Consider the following 27,598-nt stretch of genomic DNA (forward strand, 5'->3'; position numbering starts at 1 on the left):
CAGTTTTATTGGTTAAATAAAGAATAATGTCCAAGCAATTTCTGCTCAAAATTTTCTCCCAGATACCACTTATAACTCAGGGAATCTTTCCTTGGATAACAAGGAAGCAGTAAAAGTGCTCCCTCCTTCCCTAGGTGTACTATTTCATTTCTCTAAGACAAATCAGGAAGCATTTGTCATTTTGAAGTTATGTTCTCCCCAAAAAAGGAACTGTTAAAAAAGGCTCCAGGGCAATTTTGTTGTCTGTTATTGTGTAAAACATAAAGCTGTAAAGCTTAAACAATAAAAGGTCAACCAGGGAGAAGGCTGTGCTAAAAAACAGATCCCTCTTAGAAAGTTGTGCAAAATGAGCAGCTTTTAAGCAGTGGCTTCTGAATGGGAGGACAGGAGATGTCACAGTGAGGACACTCAGCTGATTATAATGAATGGGTGTGAAGTCAAAAGATGCAGAAAAAAAGCTCCAGGAGGGTCTGGTCCATCCATGTTGCTGCACTGTAGCCTTGGCACAAAGGAATGTAAGACTTAGGGCTGCAAGGACCCTCTGAGATCATGGGGTCTGCATGATCTGCCTAGTCAGCCTCACTACATGCTCTATCTTCAAATGAGTTTGGCTCTACCTTGCTCTCTAAATAAAGAAGCATGGCTTTACTATAGGAGGAAAATGATGGCACCAAGGGAGGGATTTCTTACCATAGCCAGCGAATAAATATGTTTGTTGAAAGAAAAATGTTGGCACAAAAGCAAATGGATAGAAACTGGGAAATAAATCTAGGCAAAAATTCAGAATATGAGGCAAAGCCCTCCATAATGTCCTTGCTTATATCAGAAATCTACAGGGGAAGGAAAGACAAACTAGAGACAGAGATAGCACAGGCAGAAGTGGGGGAAAGAAGAAAAGAAAACAAAGATTCTGAGGATGCTAAGTCAAATACATACAGAGAAAACATGATCTGACACTTCCATATTTTCAGGGGAGAAAATGTATTCTTAAACATTGTGTAGGAATGAATAAAAGGCAGGAAATGCCCAAACATCCTGAATCTCCTGTATACTCTGTATACATTTCTTGGTCAGAATTAGAAATGCTTTCTGCATTAGCTCTTTGTGCTCAGACCTGCCAGCCATAAAGGCTCAAAGTACTTTTATTCTTACATTTTCATTCCTGAATATAACTTTCTCAGTGCATGAGACATGGATATTCAGAAAATATAGATCTTTATTCCTTACAGAAGAGGCAAATACAAGTGATTGATATCCTTATTTCTTTGGAAAAAAAGTTTAAAATGGCTTGGCAATGGCTGAAATCACTCTGCCTGCTGTTACACTGCCAAAGTCGGACGTCCTATTAAACTATTGGCAATCTACCAGGAATATACAAATATTAATAAGACCATCCACAAACTTTGCAATCTTTTCTAATTCTCCTTCGGAATGAATTTACCTTTGTTTTCAGAGAAACTGTCAAATCTTTCTCTGTTGTTTTTCTGGCAAATTAATGAAACATTTGTGGGCACAACATTGTTGTGGTCTAGCTTAAATCTAGTGCTGGGGTAGAAGTGCTGCTTGAAAATTCCATGTAAATAGACACAACTAAATCTCTCACACAATGATTCTACCGTTAAAAGCAGCAGAGGTACCAGTGATGACTAGCACATTTGATGCCCTGGCAATCTTTGTGATAACAGAAGTGACACATGATGTGATAAGCAAGGCAAATGCGTCTGACTGATTATTCTGGGATGCAGCCTAGTCAGCAATTTTAAAGTGCAACAGAGGGAGACAATCGGGCACTCTCAGGCTGAGTTTCATCTTTGCCCGCACCAGGTAACAATGGCTGTAAACTGACTTTTCAAATCACACAGAATATAGTTTGTGCAAGAAAATGAGAGGGGACAGAAAAATACCTATAATCCACAATATTACAGTTTGCTGAACAGTTTTGGCCGAAGTGGAATTGTTTTACTTGCCCTCTGCCACCTGGCTTCTCTTGGAAAACGACAGAGAGTAAGTAGGAAATTGGGCAGAGATAAAAGCTACTACAGTACTTTTCTGTCATTTCCCCATGAATATGTATGATCAGAGGTCTGTCTTACCCTGGATGGGAGCCAAGGGCTCATAGACTACTCGATAACCCTGCAGGACTCCATTTGCTGCTGTCGGCTCGCCCCAGGACACATTGAGTGTCGTGCAAGTGATCTCCGAGAACGTCAAGAAGCTGGGAGCACTGGGTGCTGAAAGGATTACAGACAGAATGAACTGCAGTAGAAATAGTCAATCTGATATATATAATAAAACACTGGTTTATTTGCCCAGCCTAAATCTAAAGGAAACAAGTTGAAAATGGGATTTTTCAATTGTATTCCAATGTCTGGTAATCAGTCAGAAACCCAGGTGTCCTAAAAACACCCAGCAGCCAGATGCAAAGCTGAATCTCAAAAGCAAGCAAGAAGATAGGACACAGAAGGGAACAACCCTCAGAAGGGTGCTTTGTGAGCATACAGTCCAAGTGTACACCTCCACTGCCACCAACAAGGGCATGACCTTCATCCTCTCCTAGAACACTCCGACCATGGAACCAACACAGAACCACCACATCCAACACAGAACCCAGTGCAACTAGGTGGCTGCTGATCCTGCTTTAAAAAAGGAGGAATGACAAAAAGCACGATAATTCTCTCACAGGACTGCCTGGGCAAACACATAAAGTTCCTTCATATTTTCAGATGTGACAGCAGAGGCCAGAAACAGACCCATAGATGCTTTCTGGATCAGCTTGTGAAGGGACTGGTCCTTATGGAAGTCCATTTATTTCCCCTGCATCACTCCCTTTCCCCCACGATCCACATATTTGATCCTTTTTAATCCTCCACGACCATTACAGAGCAATGACGCATCCGAAAGCTAAATCTGAACACCAGTGCCCTCCTGCATCCACCCATGTCCTCAGCCATTGCCCAGTTACATGCTGGTCACCACCAAGGCTGTGCTTTGAGACAAGACAATGATCTCATACCGGCCTGGTGTGTCCTGCCCTGTGAGGGGCTGCTTCTGGGGCCATCCCCGGCTGCATTGAACGCGGAGATGCAGACCATGTACCGTGTGTGGCTGGTCAGGTTCTTGAGCCGGACAGTTGTCTCCGGAAGGAAAAGGACCTTCACTTTCTCTGTGTCATTCTGGGTGTCACTCTCCCAGTAATAAATCTGTTGAAACAGAGATGTTTCAGTATATCCTACATGGAGAAAATACCTGGGCATTGCAGCTATAAAAGATGAGGAAGATGGCACAGTCTTGCTCTGGACTCCTACACTAAATGGGATCCTAACACTTTTCACTATGTTCCCAGTCTTTTCTCTTCCTTTGGCAAATTCCCAGCATCAAAGTGGTCCAGTGACGATATAGCTGAGTACATCACTCAAAAATAGAGCACAGGCTGAAGAATGTGGCCTAATGACAGCAGATATGAGCTGCCAGAATTCAGCATGAGAGGGCAGTTTTTAATTTCTCCCTGAAAAGCTAGCTGCCTGTCAGCACTGGCATCCTGCTATGATGGTCCATAATTCACCTTTGTATGCACACAATGGTTTCACCATTTGTGGTCACGGACAGCCAAGCAAATGTCTTCTTGACAAGGGTAATAAAGACTTTCCTTAAAGTTTCTTGAGATACTTTTTCCCATTCTCGCCTTACGTAATTTTTATCCTGATGCCATAAAATTAGGCTTTGGAGAAGTTGTTTCCAAGAGGAAAAAAAGGTGCCAGCCCTACTTATTGGACAGGCCTGGCAGTGAGAGCATTACAACAGGCCAAAGCAAGCCAGCAAGTTGCGAGAATGAGCCAAGGCAAGACTCCTCCTTGGCTCTACAAGCCAGGCTGTTAGAACTCTCTATATGTACAAAAGGAAAAGAACATGAATTGATATATAAGGATGCTTGTTACTGCCAAGAAGGGATGCCAGATTATTCACATTGGCTTGGTGTTTCTTTGCTTATGGACCTAAATTCATGGAGTGAGGCAGAGCCAGACACTGAACCAAAGCCAAGCTCAAGTGTTTGTAGACTTGCCCATTTCCACTCTCTGAGGGTCCATTCTCATGCTGGAGAAGCTGAACAACATGCCTCTGAAACATACTCGTCTCCTATGAACCAAATGCAATTAATACTATGATTTAATTTTGTTAAAGTTAAGGAAATGAAATCATTCTTCCGAAATCTGACCTGGCTCAGGCTTCTAGCTTAGAGAAAGTTCTGCTTTTCCTAATGGCTTGCAACATTTGATAGATAGAAAGCTCAGTTAATTTTCTTCAATACATTCCTTGCCTCTAGCTCTCATGTCTGTTGCTTTTCGGAGCAGCTATGTTGCCTGCATAAGTAAAGCTGCCTCCTTATCTGCATACCCTGTTTCCCCATGCTCTCCTTCTCCACAAAAAGCAACACACTTCTTTTCTCTCCCCCTCATTCTCTTTCTTTTTGTTTTGGGACTCAGTGCCATTTCTGTACTACAATCTGAATGCTGTTTTAATTTGCCTTATGCAGTGAGGGCAACTGTGAGATAGCTCTACGAATTACAAGTAATACCAACACCAAGCAAGATAAATGAAACCAGGAGAAATGGGAGATTGCCTTGTAGCCTTGGATGTTCCCATTCTGGCTGTCAGCCGGAGGTGGGTCCCAGGTGAGCTCCAACTGGCTTGCAGAAAGGGAGTTTATTTGGATGTTCTGTGGGGCCAGCGCTGGTGCTAGAGAGAAAGCAGGACAAAAGAATTAATAGTGACAAGCAAAACTAGTTCATATTCAGGATGCAATTTCCCATTTGCAGGATTCAGGATGGGCTCTGTTTATGCCGCAAGTCAGCTAAGAGAGTCAGCCCTGGAGGTATCTATCACAGGGAAGTCTCAGCACACATGGACTGAGGAGCAGCCAAGCCTCCAGAGGTGGTTGCTCCCACACAGGCTGGGTTAGACATTGAACCAACTTGATCCTGCCAGCAGGTTTGAAAAAGAAACGAGAATGTTGTCTTCATTCTATCATTTTGGGCTTGCCTTGGGCAGCAATGCTGGGAGCGACTGGGAGCAAGGCAGCTCTCCTGCCACCATCAGCCTGGCCACCCTCTCAGCAGCAAGTCTTTATAACAGCCTCTTTGCAAGGGTCCAAGACTCACGGTCAAAATACTGTCCAAAATTACCTCCCAAACCAGTCAGATGCTAAGCAATTCAATTAATATTTTATGTAATGACAAAATGACTTTTAGTTGCTACTTGCTAGCTCTTTTTTGATTATACGTTCACACATACATACTGGCCCTCTTTGGCTCCTGATGATATTTCTTCCTTGCATTGTGCTATGCCAGAAAACTAATCTTAGAGTGCACCTGGGTCACACCATCCTTCCCTTTGCCAGGTTCCAGCTCAGTGCAGGTGGATTTTCTTCCCCAGCAGCTAGCAAGGACAGTCTGTTCTCCCGACCTGCTGTCTCTGCCTCGGGCAGGTCTCAACAAAACAGCACATGTTCTGTTTACAGAAAAGGTGCTGAAGCGTGTCCTGTTCAAATTCCCGAAGTAGGGAAAGAAAGGCAGGGCGAAGGGTACACTGCTTTCTGTATGCTCACGGTGCCATAGCCTTCACCCTGACCACCTGAGAAAGCTCCTCTTTTTTTCTCTGCCCCTTTATGGGCCATAAATAGAAGTGATAAAACATTCACTGCTAGAGTTAGATAGCCCTTGTTACCCATTCCTCTGGAGACTTCCTTCTTTAGAGAGAATGACCTTCATAAGTCACACTTTTCTACCAATACTCCCTCCCCCCAAGTTATAAAATAAAATAGTAATTAACACCCACTCAGCCTGACACCAACTATTTATTTTGTTCTAACTGTGTGGTTTCCATATTATCACTGCCCACCCTGCCGTTAATGGAAATGTTAATAACCAGCGCCAGGTTGTTGTGACAGATGCTTGGGCTCATTATCAGAAATTCTTATTTACCGCTCCATTAAACGACAGAATTGCACAAAAAACAATTCAATCACAACTAACTGGAGGAATTTTAACAGCCACATTAATAATCCCAAACATAAATAAAGTTAATGTCTTTTGCATGTTTGCCATCGGCAACTCAATTGCAAAATTATTGCTGTACAATTAAAACGTGAACGGCAAAATTGAAAATAGCCTTTATTGCGGGGCTCAGTTGAAACTATTTGTTTATAATATTTTTTGTTGTTTCTTTTTCAGCTGCACATAGTGACTGCATGAGGTGTCGGTGACCACCAGTAAAACACAGCTTGTTCAGAGGGGTGCACTCGTTTAATTGTGGCTCTGTCTTCTGGGCTTCATGGTGGAGCGCAGGAAGTTCAGCGCAACAGTACTCCTGTCAAGGACCAAAAAGCTCAAGATTTTGAGACTTCCACAGCACACATCAGAGTGTGAGGCCAAGCTGATCACACAGTACAAGCCTGAAAATGCATCGTGGAGATTTGCAGACGATGACATGCTCAGGGAAACAGGAATATGTGCAATCGCAGAAGAAAATGGACCACTTTAGCAATGTATTTTCTTTCATGGTAGTGACACTACTGCCTGTCCTCAGCTGACAGCTTCAAAGTGTTCTCAATACCCAGGTCTAAAGCAGCATCTTTAATAGTGTTTTTCTTTGGATCCCCTGTGCCAGCCTGCAACAATTGCTGCTTCTGAGATGTGACCATTAGAAGAGTCAGCGTGTGTGACCTGCTGCCAGAAAAACACCATGTTTCCTCAACCCCTTTTTGGAGCACATCTGAGAAACACAATGGTTAAAACCTCCCAGTGATCACTCTGCAGTGACACACTCACTTCTGGAGCTGCACTTTTGCTGGCACAGTGGCAGACAATTTGATGGGAAGGAAAGAAAAAAGAGGCTGGTGTTGAAAATGACATTTCTTTTCACTACCCCAGATCCTCCATGAGATGTAAATTGTTTGGTTTTGTGCCCTGTGTGTCTGTCCCTCTGCTCAACTTTCAAAGGATGATGTGTACCTCCTCTTCTAAGCACAGACTTCTTGCTGACAGAAGGACAGCAGAACAGTGCTGCTGATGCTCGATGTGGCTCTGTGCAGACAGCACATTACATTAAGGGCAAAATGAAATACTTTAAAAAGAAGGAAACACATCCCTAAGGCCTCTGCCTGTTTGAAAACCCAAACCATTCACTGTATGTATGGACAGCCTGTGCCAATAAAAAGCAAGTGCATTTTAAAGGTGAATTCAAAAGCCTTTTACCTTCTAGGAATGCAGTTCAAGATTACTGAGCTCTGAGTTTTTTCATGGCTGTTGAAAGCATGAAAACATAAAAATCAAGATTAAAGCTAACCTCACACGGCTTTAGCTGTTAGTGACATTATCAACTATAGCAGGAGTGACACAGACCCCTGAGGGTCCAAACTCAGCTCTTGGCAGGTGGAAAGCATTTCATCTCCCATGAAAATACAAAAAGTATGTATCCATGAAGTCTAATTCTGTGCATGTATCCTGCCTTGGAATTTCATGCAGATATTTGTCTGATTTTAGTTCACCTTTGAGACTGCCTCCTTGAAACACTTTCTCAGCCAAAACCATAAGGAGAAAGGCTGAGCAGGTTGTATAGTAATTAGGAAAAAAAAAAAATAACAATAACTATGGACTGGGATGAGATTGGCAGAATCTAGTAAAAACAACTCTATTGGGAAATGCAGCAAGTGTCAAGATGAGCCCATAAATAAAGTTGCACATCTAAGTTCACATTTAAACATATCACTGCCCTCATTTTCCAGTCGTGCTGAACAGCCTCTGCTCACACTGCAGTCAATTTGAGCTTGCAAATGCTTATAACCTTTAAAGAGAAGGTGCTTAAAATCCCCAGTGGCCTGCCTGTGACAGAGCTCTGTGCATTGCAGAAGGTTCACCTTAACTTTTTCTCACTGCTTCCTTGGGATATTTGCTCTCTGTCACCCAGAGCTTTTCATCAATACAAAACTACCATTCCTTTTCTCAGTGACAGTTGCCACGATGCTCTGTAGCACAGGTAGGCTACAAATCCTTGTGATTCATTTGGTATACTCGGTAACGGTTTTTATGAAGCATTCCTTGCTGCCCTTACATCTGCTCCAATTGCCAGGTAGGAAAAGATTTCTCCTCTACTGATTTTCTAATTGCTTCTGTAATGCCAGTATTATGTCAGGAAATTCACAGACAAGACTGGGACAAGATTCCCTGACACTCATGCCGTTTAAATAAACATGCAGGCAAAGAAAAATGAGGAGAAAAATGCAGTGAAAAGACACTGAGGATTTTCTGTGCATCAGCTTGATCCCACAGTTCCAAACAATCCCAAGCAAGTTTCAGTTTTGTAAAGGCCTCTGATCCTTTTCTGTCTAGCAAGCACTTCCTCCCTAGTTTATCAAAGCATGCCTTTGTGAACATGCCTGCTTTTATTCCCTAGTAATCAATATATTTGCATTTTGGTGTTAGCACCTAGAGGCCAGAATCTCATTGTGCAATGTGTTGCATAAACACAGAACAAAGACACAGCTCCAGGCCTAAAAAGCTTCTAATCTGTATGTCTACACATTATAACGGAGGGGTGGTTCTGACATCCCAGCTGCAATCTTATCTACCTAGTAACAACAGAAGAGAGAAGATGCAGCAATATTCAGTTTAGCATGTGCTGACAAAGTTTGCATATGCAGCACCTCTGAAGTTTACACACTGATTCCTGGGACACACAGTCATGGAAAACAGAGGTGGAAAGCATTTGGAAAGGGCTCAGACATCCATCCTCCTGTGTCACATCAGGATCAGCTCTGCTGCTCAGATGTTGGTGTAATCTCCATCTCTCTCCGGATTCCCCGGCCACCCCCACACAAACTCTGCCAGCAGTCCCCTATTTTAACAGCTCTTAAAATAACCCCCATATTATTATTATTCAAATGTTTAGCCTATTCCATCCTCATCTTATTGAACTTATGTCCCCAGTGGCATGGAGAACAGATCGTTTCTTCTGCTGAAGCCACTGCCCTCAAGTTATGGAGTAGGCAAGCAACAGTTAAGTGGATTTTAAAAGCCAAACACAACATAACAAACACAAGGACACAAGATAAAACAGCAAGACTTGATCTGCAGAATGGGCAAAGCAAAATGCAAGGGGCTTCCTTGCAGCATGGGTTTAGAGAAGGAATGCAAAGATGACACCTCCCAGGAAAGAACAAAAAGGTGTATCTGCAGATGTCTGCAGTCACTCCTTCCACGATGGAAAAGCAGCATGAGAGAAACATGTTCAGTGTTTATTGGCCGTTTTTTTGCAGTAGCTGGGAAAGAGAGGTGGGAGTGAGGCACACTTCCCCTGTGCAGCAGTACCTCTGCCATAAGGAATGCTGCGTGAGTGATGCTGATTAGTTCAATAACAATTAGTTAATTGTGCTTTAGAAACAGCTACTGCGAAGCAGCTTTCCGCTGTGACAAAGCAGCACAAGCTATCTTTAGAATGTTTCCCACCATTTTCTGGCTGGTTTAGGCTAGGCTATGTTTTGTGATGTAAGTATGTGCTTTTTCCAAAGACTGCACTTTCTGGGGTTACTTTGTATTTCAGAGGCAGTAAGACAAGCAGAGCCGTATATAAAGGATCTTAACTCCCTCAACACAACTCCATTTGTTAATATTAGACTCGAGTGCTCCTACCCTTATATTCAGGCATGACAGTTTGGCACCAAAACCTGGTATTATTAGGTCATATAATTATTAACCCAGTTACTAACTTTGCCAGCCCTGTGTCACCCTGTGACCTGAAATGAGTCTCAGGAAAGGAGTGATATGGTCTCCCCCACCTTCTACTGGGCACAGAGGAGGTTAAAGCAGCTGGATAAGCCAGGTTTTAGTAGGAAATAACCCTTTTTTAGGGCTGTTGATAGATGTGTTGATTTACATGATTATCAGAGAAACTGAAACATTTCCTAGTGTACAAGAGACCAATGGAAGTCAATACAAGACTAACTGGAACAACATCTTTCTCACCATCACGAACACTAATGAAGAGGGAACACAACCTAACCGATGCAAAATAGAAAGGCAAACAGGCAAACCTACCTTGGTGGACAAGAAGGGGTGGAGAGGAGGAAAACAGCTGTCAGGATGGAAAATTTGGGAGTCTAGCACACCCACAATTGCTTTACTCTGTGCCATATTATTTGGGTAGGCAAACACTTGGTCCCCTCCCTGTATGCTACACTTGGTAATTTAGCTGCATTCTGGCACATCAAAATTCTAAGGGTATTGAAGTCATGAAAAAGCATAAATAAAAGCAGCTGCAAATGATACCCAAATGTAACATCCCCGGCTTCTCTGCTTAGTACTGGGAAGCTTCCCAATATTGGCTAGGCCTGTCTTCAGCATCTGCAGACATGAAAAGGATGTGGGGGTGGAGGGAGGAAGGAGGGAGAGATGACATTAACCACACATAATGGAAAACACCGAAATGACACAAGGTCTAGAAATGGAGTATCCTTTCCATGGACACAGGCTCCAGGAGGTTATCTGCCAATGCCATTTTTTTGAACTGAGAAGGCTCAGGAAACCTCCATGGATATGACTTATTCATGAAGAACCTTCATAAACTGGCAAGTGACTGAAGCAGAAGTAACTCTCATCCTGTCCCTCACTGTCTCTTCCAGCATTGGTGAAATCACAGTTGCTGTGATTGCTAATCTTTTAATGTGAGGTTCAGATTTTCCAATTCATGTGCAATCCAGGATTTTCAGGGGACAGACATGATGTGAAGTTACTGTGACTGCATTACCATGCATACAAAGGAGAGAAATCTCATGGAGCAGTACTGTGAAACAGTTACAGCTTTCAAGCAAAACCTACACCCTTTTCTTTTGCTGAAGCTCACAGTTCTACTTAGCTAATATAAACCTAAAATAGGCTATCACACTGCATACTGAAATTATCCATCAAGGGATTGAGAGCTGTTGGCCCAAAAGTAAAGCCCTTACAGAACTGTCAGACTGCTTCTGGAAACAGCATACAGGTAGCTAAACCAGGAAGGGGATAAATAATATAAGGAGTATTTTCCTCTGTTTCTTTTGTGTCAACAAGGATATGATCACAGACGGGGAGGCAGCCCATCAGTCAGCAGAGACGGACCCATGAGCAGGAACAGCAAGAGTCTGACAAGTATTAGGTATGCACAAACAAACACACAGGCATAAACCTACAAGCTAAAGTCCCCTTTCACTTACATAAATGCAAATGAGGGTTAGGTCTGCTAAAGCTAGTAGACCTAAGCCAGTGTGTGAGAGCAGTGCCAGCTCTGAGGAATGCAGGATTCACCCCCCATTATGTACTGAAGGTTGTTCAAGGGTGCAAGGGGTGGTGAAGAACTGAATGTTTGATACTCTGGCCTGATCCTCTTTCAGGAGCACTGGGAGGAGTAGGAACAGCAGGTGGGAACATCCTGCTCTCTCTTTGAAATGTCTAGCCATTAGGCAAAGGCAGAATTACCAGGCTCTCTGGTTCCCAAGACTCCTCCTCCTCCATTCATAGCCATGTCCCACTCACAGTCATTTATTAATCCCACACTCTAATATCACAATACCACAAGCCAGCAAACAAAAGCGCCCACTTAATGTTCACTAACTGTAATGACAGCACCTACTAAAGCCTTAAAAGCACCAACAGCTCCTTATGATCCACTAAAGCCAAGAGAACACATAGAATAATTAGGGTGAATCTCCACTGGGTTTGCCACAGACCAAATGTTAAAAGCTGTATTAGAAAAAAGTCCAACCGAGCAGGTGAGATCTGCCACTGTGAGAACCTTTTGCTGTGGCTTTAACGCAAGTTTGGGAGCTCACCCCCATGAGGGATTCATTTAGGATTTACAGTTTGCAATGGGGAGCTCATGGAGGGCTGTGATCTTTGCTCATGAGAGAGATTTCATTTACATTTTCTCAACTCTGAGTGAGTTTTCTCTTTCTTGGTTTATTTTGCAGACATAGCATCCCTGAGTTCAAAACTGTGGTTCCACAACCCAACATCATCTCTGTGTCCAAACTGCTGCAGCCAAAATATTTTAGGATATTGCTAATTCATTCTTTCATTACAAAAAAAGGCAACTGTCTACAACAGAATTATAGAATCACAGAACAGTTAGGGCTGGAAAGGACCTTAAAATCATTCGGTTCCAACCCCCCTGCCATGGGCAGGGACACCTCACACTAAACCATGGCACCCAAGGCTCTGTCCAGCTGGCCTTGAATGGAGGGATGGAGCATTCACAACTTCCTTGGGCAACCCATTCCAGTGCCTCACCACCCTCACAGTAAAGAACTTCTTCCTTATATCCAATCTAAACTTCCCCTGTTTAAGTTTTAACCCATTACCCCTTGTCCTGTCACTACAGTCCCTAATGAAGATTCCCTCCCCAGCATCCCTATATGCCCTTTTCAGATACTGGAAGTCTGCTATGAGGTCTATGCATCCTTCTCTTCTCCAGGCTGAACAGCCCCAACTTTCTCAGCCTGTTCACAAAAAAAAAAAAAAAAGGGGGGGGGGGGAATAAACCAGAAAAAATATAAAAAATTAAAAAAATAGAAAAATAGACAAAAAATGGACAAGCAGGAAGTCGCCAGTTCCATGATTGACGACAGACACAGCAAACAGATGTCAGAAAAGAAAACCAACTGTGTTTTCTCTACAGCTGGCTTCACAGCAAAGCTGTACAGAGGAGGCAAAGCCACAGGAGTTGAGACCTGTATGAAAATACTTACAACATTTTGCTCGCATGTCACAGGATGACTGAAACCAAGCAGAGCAGGGCTGCACAATTAGAGGCAATAGAAATTTGGCTGCAGATATAACCCTTTAGTCAAAAATACTCAAGCTCCAGCCTGCGTGTCCTTGAATATGAGTTATCAGCCAGGGACTTCCCTACTTCTTTACTAGTGCAATTTATGGTTTGTCTTACTTTACTACTGATTACTCATATCTTTGAAAGGAAGGTTAATTCCTTTGCTTTTAATGGAGTAGCTCTGCTGTTAGTTCAATACAGCTTTGCATACATGATTAGGTTTCTCCTTCCTCCACCCTCTGTGCACTGTGCAGGGATGTCCCTGCACTCAGTTCTTCACAGGCTATATAACACTGCAGCAGAACAGCTAATTTATCCTACCGCTCCCACTGCTGCTTGCACCTACTACAGAACAAATACAGGAGTCCTGATGATGAATTTGAGTGCAGAAAAACTGTCTGTCTGTCTTGGGTTACAGTCAGTACTAACAACTGACATCAAATTGTTGGCTTTGCGAGATGGAAGTTCATCACCTGAGCAAAACGTTGCATGGCAATTGCAGCCTAATGCTACCCTCACCAGCAATAGGAGTGACAGAGATATAAGCACATGCAGTTGATCAAAAACTGATGATATTTTTGCTTGGACAGAAACATGTCTCCTACATTGAGACGTGATAAAGAGAGGCAATTACACCAGGGCTAAGCAGGAGCTGCCGCACTGTATAAAGCATTCTGCTGTACCAAAGACTGCTTATGACCAATATGAACAACTTAATGAGCTGTTAATGAAGCACGCATTCGGCTTTTACTTGCAGCATGAAAACATTGCAAATCATTTTAGGGAGCTTCTGGATCATCAATGGAGAATTAAAGATGTCAAATAAGCCCATCAAATCTGTGTCTCAATCTGGCCACTGCTTTCCACTGCATTCTCTTAAAATTCATTTTCCTATATGGTAGAATAACTTGCTTTGACAGCAGTACTACTCTAACTCAGACCTCGCTTCCTTCTGCCTTGACATTAGATTTCAGTCTCCAGAGAGCTGCAGGGATGCCTTTCTGACACATTGACATTAAGGACACTTCTTCCACAGACTCACACTGGCACAGTTACTTTCTGCCTTACCATTGTAAGAGCAGCTACTGAGCTAAGCTACCACATTTGGAAGTTTAATTATGAAACCTTTGTGCTTATCTGTAAACAGATTAAGAATGCAAAAGTAGCCTTAAAAAAAAAAAGCCAATTTGAATAGGAAAGGGAGCAAGGTTTATATAGAGAATTCATATCCAGAATTCCCTGGCATTGCAGCAATACCAGTAACACAGAAGGAATGACTAATGCTCTAATGTAGGCACATTTTAGTTATTTTTTAGTTATTTTTTACTCTCCTGTCACAGCCCTGTGGGATTAGATAATGCAGCTGAGTGCTATCTATACTGCTATTACAACCAGTGTTGCTGCATTGATGGGAACAACAAATCCAAACTGGATTTGCTGCAGACAAGCCCCAAGTGGAAACCAGCTATAGAGGGAGTCTGGACGAATTTAAAATCCACCAAGAAATACTGATGAGATGTACCCAGTGGCTGAGAAATGGAATGCTATTGGCATACAGGTGTAATGGTTTCCATTAATGCAAGAAAAACTGAAGAAGTTTCTTCCCCAGTCCAAACAGGAAATGGCTCACCATTTCTTTTCCTTCTTCACCTTCCTGTGCTTTTCCTTTCCTGCTCTGTCTGACTTTACTCTCTCTTTTAGCACACTAAAGAGAGGTGAAGAACACGGCTGGGATCTTTAACTCTGAGCTCAGATGAGAAGTTCTCCTTCCTTAGGAAGACAGACACTGCAGACAGCATGAAAACCCAGTGTCACACCCGGAGCAAGGCATTTTCAGAACAGCTGCTTAAAGATCATTCACAACTGAGCACAATGTTTGAACAGCTCTCCAGACTGAGGGGAGGCGAAAAGGAGACCAATGTCTTAAACACTCTGCTACCCTGCAAAAGTAGCCTTTTGCTGATGCTCAGAAGTGTCAACAATTAAAAGGTAAATACCTGAACATTTCAAAGTCTTGGTGCTTTTAAAATGCCAAGGAAGGTCAACTCCCTTTGTTTAAAGTTTGAGGAAGTAAAAGCACAAAGTTATTTATGATACTACTTTCCAATAGCTTTTCTCCATCCCCTTTTGTTTATCAAGGGAAAATACTGTCCCTAGGCTGACAGGACTTAGACGATGTGAAATTTCACTTATGTGAAATGGCCATAATCCTCCTTCTTCCCTCTTCCAGTGGCATCTGGGATGGAAATGCCCATCCAGTTCTCCCAGCTGTGCCAGCAGCAACATGCTTCCTATCTGCATACACACAGTGGGCCACTGAGAGACATGGCCCACGTGTCCCAAACAGATAGGACAAAACAGCTAAGGGGGCCACAGCACACTGATGGAAGCTGCCAGCTCTAATGCACTGAAATGTTGTCATTCCTCTTGTAGGCTGCTAACAAGGAAGCACAGGGGACTTCTCTGCACAGCATCTTCTCAGCTACATTCAGGAAAGGGAAGGAAATAAAGCTTCTGTGCTATACAAGAAAAGGATGTAGTGCTGAGGGACTCCCTAGAGTAACCTATGATGGAGAGGTGACACCAATTAGGGTATTTTGTATGAACACACGAAGACAGCGAGGCCTTCAGAAAGAGATGAAAACACTGAAGGACAAAGAAGCCTTGTTCTGACAACCTTCTCTGGCATTAGCATGAGAGACAAAGGGACATAGTCCAAGCACAGACAATCAGGTAAGAAGGGACAAGAGCTCTTTGCTAGAAGCAGTTTATAAAGGGGAGCCAGGTGCATGGAGTTAAGTCTTTGCTTCCTTACTCTTTCCTCCTTAGGAGGAAAACCTAAATCACTATCTTTGGCCTTGGAGTTTTCCAGATGGTTTTTATTTCTTGCCTGTAAAATGCTGGAGATGGTCAGGCAGCTCTGAGTGTGTCCCCTGATGCTACTGGCAGAGCAGAGTTTCTCTACATATGTCAGCTATGGTAAACAAAATAAAGTCTGTAAGCTCCAGGAACAGGTGTGGAGCTGCAGGCAGAAGGGCAGAGGATAACTGCAGGTAACAGTGGGACATTTGCTTTGGTATCTGGTAGATTTGCACCAAGAGGTAGACTCAGGTTTTCTAAGACAGTAAGAAAAGAGAGGTGAGAAGCAGCTGACCACCTGTCCCACTCCTGTTCCTTTCCAAGCTACAATTTCACTTGGAAGAAAGCAAGACAGCCAGGAAACCTTTTCTGAAAGATAATGGTACAACCAAGGCAGCATTTCAACAGCTGACTTCTAAGAAGGGGATTTGTCTCCCAGCTCTTCTTACTGCTTGTCTTTCCCACTGCTCTACCAGCATTCAGAGGTCATTATTAAAAAGACAACAACAACAAACCACCCTCATCATTTCTTGTGAATTCTGAAGGTCACCAATGTCACCATCCGTTATAATGACACAAGTCACTCCCCTCTTCACACAAATGGATTTACAACCAGTTTAAAGGCTAGTGTCTCTGGGTGCACTTCACCCCTTCTGCTACTTCCTCTCCGTGCACACACACTCTCCTCTGGCAACAGCTGCTGGAAGAAATTATGAATTCCACTATTTTTCATCCAAGGCAGCTTTGAGTATATGGGAGACGCACTGGAGGCTGCAGGCTCATTAGCAGAGGATTTGTATTGCTACCTTCCATTTTATTCACCTTCCCAGATTAGGTGAAGCACGCCTGCCCCAACCTCTTTAATTAAAATGCAGGTGGTGGACTCTCCCCAACTCCAGTGCCCACCACACAATCAGATAGTGACAGCAACCTGGTAGAATAAAGCTCTTGATACAGTGGCTGCTCTAACAGAGTCTTAATTTCAGTTGAGCAGAACAGCACCTCTGGTAGCAGCTGCATTTAGGGCTGGAATGAATATCAGTACCCAGCCTCTTGCTGAACACTCACTGCCTTTCCAATCAAAGCCAGCATCCCTGACAGCTGAACTGTTAAATGAATTAACAAGGCGAGAAGGGGGTTTGCCAGTGGGGCTGTGACTCCCTTCCTAATTTCTGCAAGTGGTGGCTTTCAATTTTTCTGTCATTTGTCAGGAGATGCACATGGTTCTCTAATGAGCAGGGCAGAGCTGCAGCCAGCTCTAGAAAGGCAAAATTACAAGAATCTTCTAGTCTGTGGAAGAGGGAGATCCAGATGCTTGAGGCAGGTGGGGGAAGGAACTGGCTCTGTTCAGACTGAGCAGGCAGCACATCCTTCCTAGCTGTGCTAAGCACAAGGAGTCCCAGCCCACTCTCCTGACATAAGGAAGAATTGCTCTCCATGCCAGTGAGTTTTGCAAACATTCAGGCAGAACTCGATTTTGAGCCTTTGATCTTATGGGCTACTGTAAAAAAGAAAAAGGTTTTGCTCCATACCACATCCCCCAAACCCAAACCACTTTCATCCAGCTCCCTTATTCACCAGGCAAGTCAGGATACAGAGGTCTGTTACTCAGGTCTGGCCTGTTGTGTATGAGCAGGTTGTTCTCTTTCCAAATCTCCCCCTGCCCATCAGTCAGAAGCAAATGAGACCTGAGAACTTGGGCTGCCAGGGGAGGCTGTTGAATAGGGTAGAGCTCAATGGCACTCCAGGACTTAAGGGAACCTTCCCATTGGGTGTTTTTTGTTTGATTGGCCAATCTGGCAGAAGGTTGGTTTTAATGTTTTTTTGTTCCAAATTTGTCAGGAGGTTCCATTACTGGAGCTTTTATTGTAAAAATCCATATATGAGGATAGCAAAATCTTCCAGTCTAACAGAGGAGAGGAAAAGGAGGAAGCAAGGAATTAGACACACTTCTGCACCATTCATCTGTCTGCACCAGACACAGAAGCTGAACAGCCCATCAACCCTCTGTATTATTCCCAGGTGCCCCACACTGTATGAAACACCAACCAGAACTGCACAGTATTGGGTATTTGACTGAGCTGGCCTAAACCCAGCGCACTTTCCCAAAGGCAAGTGCTGTATATTCTTTTTACAACTGAGAGAGGAATGTTCTTGCACCCACCTGAATTACTGGAACACATATGGAAGAAGGAAGCACTATTTAACAATACTGAGATACATGCTATATGGGGCTTTCAGCCTGGAGACTGATTCCCTTCAGTCATTTTGTGTTCAGTGCTATCTATGCCTGTGTTGTCAGCACTTGTTTATTGGGCCGGTTTTCTCTATTTTTAACATGGATGCTCCAGTTGCTGAAGCTAAGCAGACCCATTTTTTCCAGCTTACTGCTTAACTGCCTTTACCATGGGTAAGAACATCAAGCAAACAATAACAACAAAAAACTTGTATTTCCACAGCACGCTTAAACTCAAAGGTGTCACAAATCAATTTGAAACTTAAATTGCAATACCAGCTCCAATCACTTTACTCACAGTATAAATCACAGCCAGTTCTGGAGGTGGAAGAGGCAGTTCTATAACAAAGTGTAATAACTTCACACAACAAGAGTGAAAATTGGCAGGAAGAGCTTACATTCATCATTTTCTACCACATGAACCTGGATTGTCCCTAACCAGAGGTAAATCCAGGATCTCCAGGATCCATCAGAGTCATTCTAAAACTTCAGATACACCAGTCCTGCATGCGAAAAAAAAGTCTCCTGGATGTATCAGTTTCCTCCCAAGTTTGGCTCCTTCCACTGCCTTGTTCCCTATCTGAGTTACAATAAGGAAGACCTGGACAGTGGGATTAAAAGACACGATGTATCAGCATTTCCTTGTTTTCCCCAGCTGACTTTCTGTGCTGTGTACATCTGTATAAATGCATGTGCTGGTCCATTTGCAGCAGTGAGATACTGAGCTCTGAAACAAAAAATGTATTTTGAAGCCAGCTACAGTTGTCTCCACTTGGGGCTTTCTTCACTGCAGTTGCACAAGTAAGAGCAGCAGCAAACTAGAAAAAGATGTAAATATTGCCAGCTGTCTGCAGAACCATGCTGCTCTGATTAATTTATGATGTTTTCAGAGGCAGACAGCGAATGTTTCACCATATTTGAAATGAAAAGGTTAAGTAGAGTTTAAAAAATGTGCAGTAGGGTTTAAAAAAGATGTGCTTTGCTTAGTTTTCAGCAATAGAATATTTAATGAATAAGAATAAAATGAATTATTGCTGGGTTTGATAGCTTCTACATCCTAGCCTTGAGACAGAAGAACAGAAGTGTAATCAGATCCCTTCACGGCGGCAGAGTGAACAACAGGAGGGTGTGTGTTGCCTATACTTGTTCTAAGCTTCAAAAGATACTGCTGCAGAAATTGATACCATAACTAACAACTATTTCAGCACCAGCTCCTTTCCAGCTGGGGTCACCATAAATACAGCACTGCTGCTGTGGCTGTGAAGAAGACATCAGCTATTCCAGTCCTGCGCTTCTCTGGGTAGAGTTACCCAGAACAGACTCAGCTGAAGGTTATTTGGACTCTGCAAAAACACCAGTTTCACAAAGCATTCAAAGAATGTGTCTGGTTAACTGTCTCATCCTTATTTCCACCTCCAGCCTTTCAATGGAGGGATTTTAACATGATGGACAAGTTACATTTCATAAATACAGCCTGGATTCATGCAGTAGACCCAGAATAAGCAAAGGCATGAATAGTGCCACTGACCCTCAGCTTCTGTAGAGGCTGAGTGCAGCTGTAAAGTCTGCGTGTTCCTGAGTGTAATCATCATCTATGCCTCCAAAGCTAGCAGTAAACTAGACATAGTGTCTATTTGACTTCAAGAGGATAGAAATACAGCAAGGTGTGGCACAGGCACGCAGGCTATATGTCTCCACACAGCCAGTGTCTCTACACAGAGGGTTATAAAATAAAAGAAGCAGCTTTCCAAGCCTCCCTTGTTTTGTAGTTTTGTTTCTTTTCCCTTGTGGCTTCCCTGTGCTCCACTTTTCACTTCTTTAACTTGAGTCAGTTTTTCCCTCAAGCTAATTTGGTATGAACAGTCATCCTCCTGCAACTCCAAACAGATTTTCTCTTCTTTCTTTCAAATGCCTTTTCTCCCTTTGTTTGTGTAGACCCACTGGCTTTCATATGGCAAGGAACTGTCAGTGACAACCTACTCCTGGAGAGGACGGTAAAAGAAACTGTTAGTGATCATGACTGGGAATTTTTCACCATCCCTTTTCTGGGACAAATACCGAATATTCTCTGGAGAATACTAAAACATTCTGGTAACTTAAAAAAAGAGTAATAATAAACTGATTTTCCTTTACCTACCTGCTTCACCCACAAACACTTCCACTGGTGCGCTGGTAGGGCTCTCACCAATTATATTATATGCTGTCATTAATACTTCGTATCTCTTGTATTTCTTCAACTCTGCAAAGGTAAAATATTTCATTATTCTATTACATATTATAGAATATTATTTATATTATCTAGACTCCATCACCTCTTTATCACCAGACTTCCCTCTTGTGAAACACGGCATTAGAACAGTACAATGATGCAACACCTACTTCCTTCCTTAACTCACACATCACTGCAGGATTTGAGTAATTATGAAAGATCTTTGGAATGAAATGGCAGGATTTTCCAGTGTTTCTTCACATTGTTGCTTCAGTAGGAAGAATCATTCCTGATGAGTAACTAGCTAGAAGAATACTGCCAGGTCATTTTCAATGACACAAGAAGGCAGGACTTTGCTTTGAATGAGCTTTACAGGCTCATTTTAATCTCGTGATAGAAAAGTGGCTTCAAGCCTTTGCCTAACCCCAGGGACTTTGACCTAAGGATTCATTTAGCAACTGCATGCCTCAAGAATGTCACGGCTGAAGCAGGCTGCAGAAGATCTGCAGTGGGGAACCTGGCATCCCATCTGAAGTACTGCATGGGTGCCTCTTCTTCAAAGTGACCACAGCCTGAACATCAATCACAAAGAGAAAGGAGAATTTGGAGTCTAGACTCAATTTGGCAACCAATTTCTTTGCCGATATACAGAAATTACTCTGACAGATGAGGTAGGAGAGTGAGAGCAGTGTGAACAGATCTAGAGAACCCAATTGTATGAGGGTAATTAACAGATGCAAACAAGGGTGAAGGAGAAATCATGTCAATGTCAGCAGGGGAGGCAGCGCCTGAGCAGTTTCAGACTTTGCTTTTTCAGGATGAAAGAATCAATCCTAACAAATATTTATCAGCCACAATATTTAGCAGTGAAATTAAGAGTAAGGGAGAGATCAATAATATAAATTGCCCGATTTAGATGAGCACTGAACTGATTAAGACACACATGACCAGGGGTCCAAGTTTCTCCCTTTGCCAATAATATCCGCTGCTATTTATGAATCAGATAGTACCTTTAACTCTGTGGCTGACAGTATGCCATCAGTTTGGCAAGGTTCAATAAGCTTAATGATACAAATTCATCAAATTCAGTTTCATGGAAGTGTTTACAACTGTTGTGCTCCTGTATGTGACTCATAGTCCAGCATCATTCCCCTGTCTCACGCACACTACAAATGATATCTGATGTATGTGATACCATTAAACTCAGATGGACTGCAAAACATGGAGCAAGCACATGAGCAGTAATGCTACTAAGTTTGTAAACAAACAAATAAACAAACCCCAGTAATATATATAAGATATAGTGCTGGGTAGCTTGTACAGGGAAACTTTAATTGCTGCCATGAAAAGTCAGAAGGGAGATGTTAGTGTTAACAGGATGTGGATGAAAATGGAACACATGAGAGTTCATGCATGCAAGTTTCAGTGGGGATAGGGCTTCATTTTTTTTTTTTAGCTCATCACAATCTGTGACTCAAAAGCCTTGGGCAAAACCTATCTAGTGAACCATCATCACCACAAAGCAACTTGCCTTTTAACTCTGTCGAATGCTATTTTATTCATTTCCAATTGAAAACACCTCTGGAGATGCACATAAATTCATTGGGCTCACTCTAAACTGGACTCCTACTCCACAGAATGCCTGAGCATCGCAATGCTTGAATCACAGGACTAATGATGTGATGCAGCTAAACTCAGATGGACTGCAAAATATGTAGCAAGCGAATCAAAATTCATTTAGCATCAGCAATACTGGGTTGTTACAGTCAATAATGTTTTACCTTCCCAGCAGCCACATTTTTACAACAGCTACCTACTTGCATCATCAGTGCCTCTTGATGTAGGGAACGCTAAGGCTTAAAGAAAAAGAAGCTCAAAGAAGCAGAATCATTAATCTGTGTTGATTTCTACTAGATCCACTGAGGACAACCATAGGAGTTTGCCTGTAGTGTATTTTGAACCATTACAAAGAGTCTCATCTAAAGGCAATATGCACTTACGTGTTAATTCATACGTCGTTAATGCAGAGCTGCTGTTCACTGTCTTGAAGCTGCTTTGGGCTATTCAGGGTAAGCAAAGCAGAAAGCTTGTTACAGTGCAAGGAAATAGTTATTGCAAATGATGTACAGCAGACAGAGGCAAATGATGCAGCACACACATACACAGTTTGAGCTTTAGGACTATACCTTGAAGGGCAATAAAATCACATCACTCTCTCATAATACATCAAAAGCATGTCACTCACACGGGGATGTTTCATTTCCTCCTCAAACAGAGAATCTCACAAATATACAACACAGAAATGTTCTGACACCTATATTAAATAGAACAAATGTGGAAAAAGGAAACCATTTATGGGGGCAAATTCTCAGCCTCCTCACTTCTCAAACGCAAAATTCAAAACCTTAAGATCTGCAAAGACCTGGAATGTGGACCACAAAAAGCCAACACTTACAATAGAACAGGACCTGTTTCTTTAAATGTGTGTTAGATTCCCCACAGCTTCACTTACAGAATTCAGTATTCCTGCTGTGAGTGAATTGTAATAATATGCTAAGCTGTGCAAAACTGCAGGTCAGTCAGTAACAGAGGTGTTAAGGTGAGGATTGTCATATTATGAGGAGAAAGAGGGAAATTCCTCTTAAAATACACTTCTCTCCACCCCTTTCTCTCTCTTGACTTCCTGGCGGAGTACAGCGCATTTTTTTCTACTCTACAGCTATTATGAACATAGCTGCAGGGCCAGCCAAGAAGAGGGAAGATAGGAAACCAGTAGGTTTCACAGGCTCCCTGGCTTGTGAGACTAGAGAACATCCAAAGTCATTATTTCATGATTATATACATAGTCAGCTTTTGTCTGGAAAAATCCCTTATGAATACTTATACCTGTAGGAGCTTTACATCTCCACCCTCTCCTGGTTAAAACTGTGTGCAGTCGAGAAGTCTCATTCAGCACTGACTGCATAAGTGAGGTCAGAGTTAGGTGCTTATGTTATATTTAAAGCATCCACTTTTTCCATACCCCCATACAAACTACTCTCCCTTTGTAGAAACCACTTTTATGGGCTCAGGGAAACATGGAAGAGGATTTAAGGTATTAGAATAGTCTCACTCAACCCTATTCTGCTGCTCTTGGAGTATTATCTTATTCTGAATATTCCACATCAAGCAGTACAAAAGCTGCCCCCTCTGTGAGTATGTCTCATTCCTGGACCATATATATCTGTCAGGCTACTGAGTGCTCACATCTTTGCCTCAAATCATCTTATTCTGCCCATTCTTCCCTCTGATTTCCTTTCTAGCTTTTGTCTAAAAATCCTTTTCATTTTTCTAGCATTCCTCTGCACCTTCCTTCCATGTGAGCCAAAAAATCCCAGTGACTAACATGGCAAACATGCACCTTAAAATTCTTGCTCATTTTTGCTATTTACTTCCAAAGTAGGGACAAGCACTTTGAAATTGTAAAAATTCTGTTTAACATTTCTCCTCATCTGTTTTCTGATACTACAAAACCAAACTGTCAATTTATAAAAACTACTAAAAAATAACATGAAAGAAAAAGGTTCCCAGCTGAGGAAAATGAACTCTCTCTTTTGACTGATGGCAGAACAAAGTATACCAGGGTAATCATCAAATGGAGGTAGCAGAAAGCAGGAAATCAGAGGCTATACGGGGGACAGAACATCAGTTTGAGCATGCTGGCATAGATTAGCGTGTACCATTACAAGTGATACTGATCAGACAGAAGTTACAACCATTTTCCAGAATCTTCAGCCTGAGTTTGTAAAAGCTAGATTATCCCAAGCACTCTTAGACATAACTGTGTTACTTCCATGGGGCAAGAGAGCATACAGTGCTTGGCATAATGACAGATTACCATTCTGGGATATTACAAGGTCCAAAACACAGGCTTACGTGTGAGCTCTGCTCTTAAAGCTGAAGGGCTCTGGATGGTTTTGGTTTCTGTTCCAGGTCCAGTGTCATAATCCAGCTCCCGATAGTAGATCCGGTATCCCAAGAGCAAGCCATTTAGACTCTCAACTTTGGGTGGCTGAAAAACATTCACATAAGAACAGGCTTGTTAAGATGAGCATTGCAACAAACATCCATCACAAGAGGCAGTAGCTGACACTGGTCCTCTGTAAAGGGACATAGTGCTCTCTGGTGAAAACAGACATGAATAATATACAGGGAATATACAGCATCAAAGGTTCTGTGATTTGAAAAACATAAGTTAAAGGGAACTTTGATGATTTCACTCAGCTGTGGCAGTTACAAAAGGCTCTTTATTCAAGACTGACACCTGATGCGCTACACTAAGAGCTAAGCTCCTTTCCTTCTTGGTGCAAAGAAACTTGTGTGTGACAAAGAACATAAATAAGCATGCCCCTGAAAGTGCATAGCACTGGCCACCAACAGTGGAACAGCAAAACAGTATTTCACTTCTTCTGAGACAAAAGTAATTATTTTGTCAAAGACAGCATTTCTATAGTGGTTATTTCCCATGGGGACTGTTCATACAACACTCTTCATTTGGCATGATTTTACTGAAAAGACATGAGAAAATAACAAAGAATTGGTGTATTCCAGCTATGATTAGGAAGATGAAAATACATCTAGTAGCCGCAGACAGGTATTTAGAGAAGAGTCACAGTATAATGGACTCTGGTGTATTGCATAGGTCCAATCCCACAGGCAAACCCAGGTCTCCCCCATAACAGCTTGGAGCAGTACAGGATGTATGACCACAGAGCTGACCCAGAAATGAGGGTTTTTTCCTTCTGCAACATGCTGGAAGATACTCAAAGACATAGTACCTCAGTAAGGATTATCAGCAGCCCCTCACATCTTCCTTCAGATAGAGATACACAGCCAGAACACTGAAAAGGAGATTTTTGTCTGAATGGCTTGCTTAAATAGAGACAAGCAGGGGATTCTTTATGTTTGGTGAAAAAAATTACTTTCATGAGTCTAATACAGGCTAAGAACTGCAGAGAAGAAAAGATGCCCTGAGCCATTTATCTTCTAAAGATTCTTGTACTGAAATTTAAGAGGCTGAAAGTATAAATGAAAAGGATTTTAATGATGATCTCACCTTTAATCCAGAAAGATCCCTAGCAGTCTTGAGAACACTACTAAGGAAAACCAGCCCAATGTGGAATTAACCGCTGGTCTGAAACGCTGTCACAATACAATGTAATACCACATGTAATTTTAATGAAGAAAGGAAGACTAGGAAAGGGGGAAGATATTTGGTAATAACCTAATATTCTACTTCCAGAAATGACAAGAATTTTCCATTACTTCATTATGATGGCAAGAGGACAGCGCAGGCAGTCCTGTCTCAGGGCAGAAGCTTTGCTTTGGCTGAAGGAATTAAGTAGAAAGATTGCAGTTTATGGAAACCAAAAAAGAAAATTATGTGAAGCAGTGTGTAAAAAAGCTACACAGCTACCAGGTAAAGGAGAAGAAATACTCCTGCAAGAAGCAGCCTTCTTTGGCAGTTGTCCTGCCCAGAGCCTCCTGAAAGCAGTCCAGTAGTCCTAAGATCTTGCTGTACTTGCTCTGCATGGTTGGAGAACCTCATTCATCATCATTTTATGCTCATTATTATGCTCTATCCTTTGGAGAAGCCCTGACCACCTTTCACTGTTATTTAGCATCTGCCTTACAGAATGACCTAGGAATGAAGATTGTGAGAGACCTCAGGAATCATCAGGACTAGGCCTTCAAGACTGCAGAAAGTCACCTTCTCAAAGTCCATTTCACAATCAGAAATTCCACCAAAAAATATGGTGATTTTCCTGTTTCCCAGTATTCCTACTGGAAAGCTGTTCCAAGCCTCACTACCTGGGTGGTTAGAAACCTTCATTTAATTTCCAATCTAAATAATTCATAGCTAGTCTATAACCATTTGTTACTGTGCTAACATTGCCTTTTGGGTTATATTGTTCTTCTCCCTAAGGGGTGTTTACACCTGTGATGTATTTTGAAAAGGGCAATCATATTCCCTCTCAGGCTCCATTGTACAAGGCAAATAAATCAACCTCTTGTACAACAGCCTTTCCTAGTCTCAGATTAAGCCCCCTTGTCCAAGAGACTAAGCAAATAGACCAAACAAAGCGACAGCCTTTGCCAGGTCTGCTTGATGACACGATCGCTCATGGACCAGCTGAAATGTTCTCCCCTGCAAGGTGAAGAAGATGAGATCTGGTTTACCGGAAATGACTCATGTATCTATCATGATCCTTGTTTTCTTTTCCATTCTTCTGGCTTTCTTCTTTGGTTTTCTGTATTATACTGAAGTTGCTTTAGCTCTGATGATGCCGTAGCAGAGAAGGACTCCACAACACAGCAAAATCCTTGCCTCCCTCTATCCGGGCAGGGAGAAGTCACAACACAAAGCATGAGGTGCTTTTTCCAGACAGGCTAGAGGGAAGCACTATCCTACCAGGATACAACTTGAGTGCATCACCAAAAGGAGAAGAGAGGCTGCAAGAAAACAAAGCCTATCCAGCATGGAAATAAACTTCACACAATGAAAAATACAGTGACCATTCCATGGATTTGTGTTTCAGGTAATTGTTACCTAGAAGGAAGGTGCTCTTGGAAAGACCCAAAGTCTTTTCCTATTTTAACTATTAATATATTTGTAATAATAATAATAATAATAAAGGTTGAGGTGGAGTCTCCAACAGAATCCTAAAAAGAAAACACTGCCGAAGCTGAGAAAGAGATTGTTACCCTCTGCTCTGCCATATAACTACCTAACAGATAAAGCTTAATCCCTCATTGTGGTACAACACTGATTTGTTGATAGCAAGCATTGTTTTCTTATGCTTTCATGTGTTTCTCCAGTTTTTCCTTCCTTTAAATTTAGGACAGGAAAGCTTAGAAAATAAATGGCTTGAAAACTGCCTTTCTCCTTGCCATGGAAATGATAATTCCTTCCTGAAAAGGGTACTCTGCTAAAAGGTCAGGTCTTCCCATTCCTATCTGTCTTTCATGGACAAAACTCTGCTTTTGATGTAATGGATTATTTAGGGGTTTGCAGGAAGGCCTGAGGGATCTGCTGAAATAGGTAAAATGATTATGAGTGGCAGCCTGTAATGTTGTACAGAAGTAAGAGAAACATTTTCGTGCTGTTTTAAAAAAAGAAAGAAAGAAAAAAAGACTAAAATGTAAGTTTGAATAATTGTTTTCTCTAAGGTAGAAGCAGAACTACACGATCCTGATGTTAACCGCAACATCCTCCAGAACATCTGAACTAACCTTGCATTATTGATACCACAGATCTCAATGGAAATTACTTGCTTTCTTCTACTTGAAATTTAAAAATCATGGAGTGATTGGACCCAGCAGCTGAAAGCCCAGATAGTGCATCTCCAGTTTGTTTGGTGAATTATTAACACAGCTCCAAGTTAAAAATGTAGCTTTGCTCA

At 42.2% G+C, this 27,598-nt stretch overlaps 1 protein-coding gene across 1 annotated transcript in view; it reads right to left on the minus strand.

Moving 5' to 3' along the window:
* The window catches only part of SDK1 (sidekick cell adhesion molecule 1), a 423,082-nt gene that overhangs the window by 29,950 nt on the left and 365,534 nt on the right, over positions 1 to 27,598 (minus strand). The window contains exons 33-38 of the mRNA XM_061356969.1: positions 24,072 to 24,207; positions 22,157 to 22,216; positions 20,085 to 20,186; positions 4,619 to 4,734; positions 3,014 to 3,200; positions 2,094 to 2,231 (exon numbers count right to left, since the gene is read on the minus strand). Coding sequence (XP_061212953.1) covers positions 2,094 to 2,231; positions 3,014 to 3,200; positions 4,619 to 4,734; positions 20,085 to 20,186; positions 22,157 to 22,216; positions 24,072 to 24,207 — 739 coding nt within the window. The remainder of the gene's footprint in view (positions 1 to 2,093; positions 2,232 to 3,013; positions 3,201 to 4,618; positions 4,735 to 20,084; positions 20,187 to 22,156; positions 22,217 to 24,071; positions 24,208 to 27,598) is intronic.

Source organism: Neopsephotus bourkii, unplaced genomic scaffold (genome assembly GCF_033783945.1).
Source record: "Neopsephotus bourkii isolate Nb327-2 ecotype Australia unplaced genomic scaffold, CSIRO-AGI_Nbou_v1 NB_882, whole genome shotgun sequence".
Taxonomy (NCBI): Eukaryota; Metazoa; Chordata; class Aves; order Psittaciformes; family Psittacidae; genus Neopsephotus; species Neopsephotus bourkii.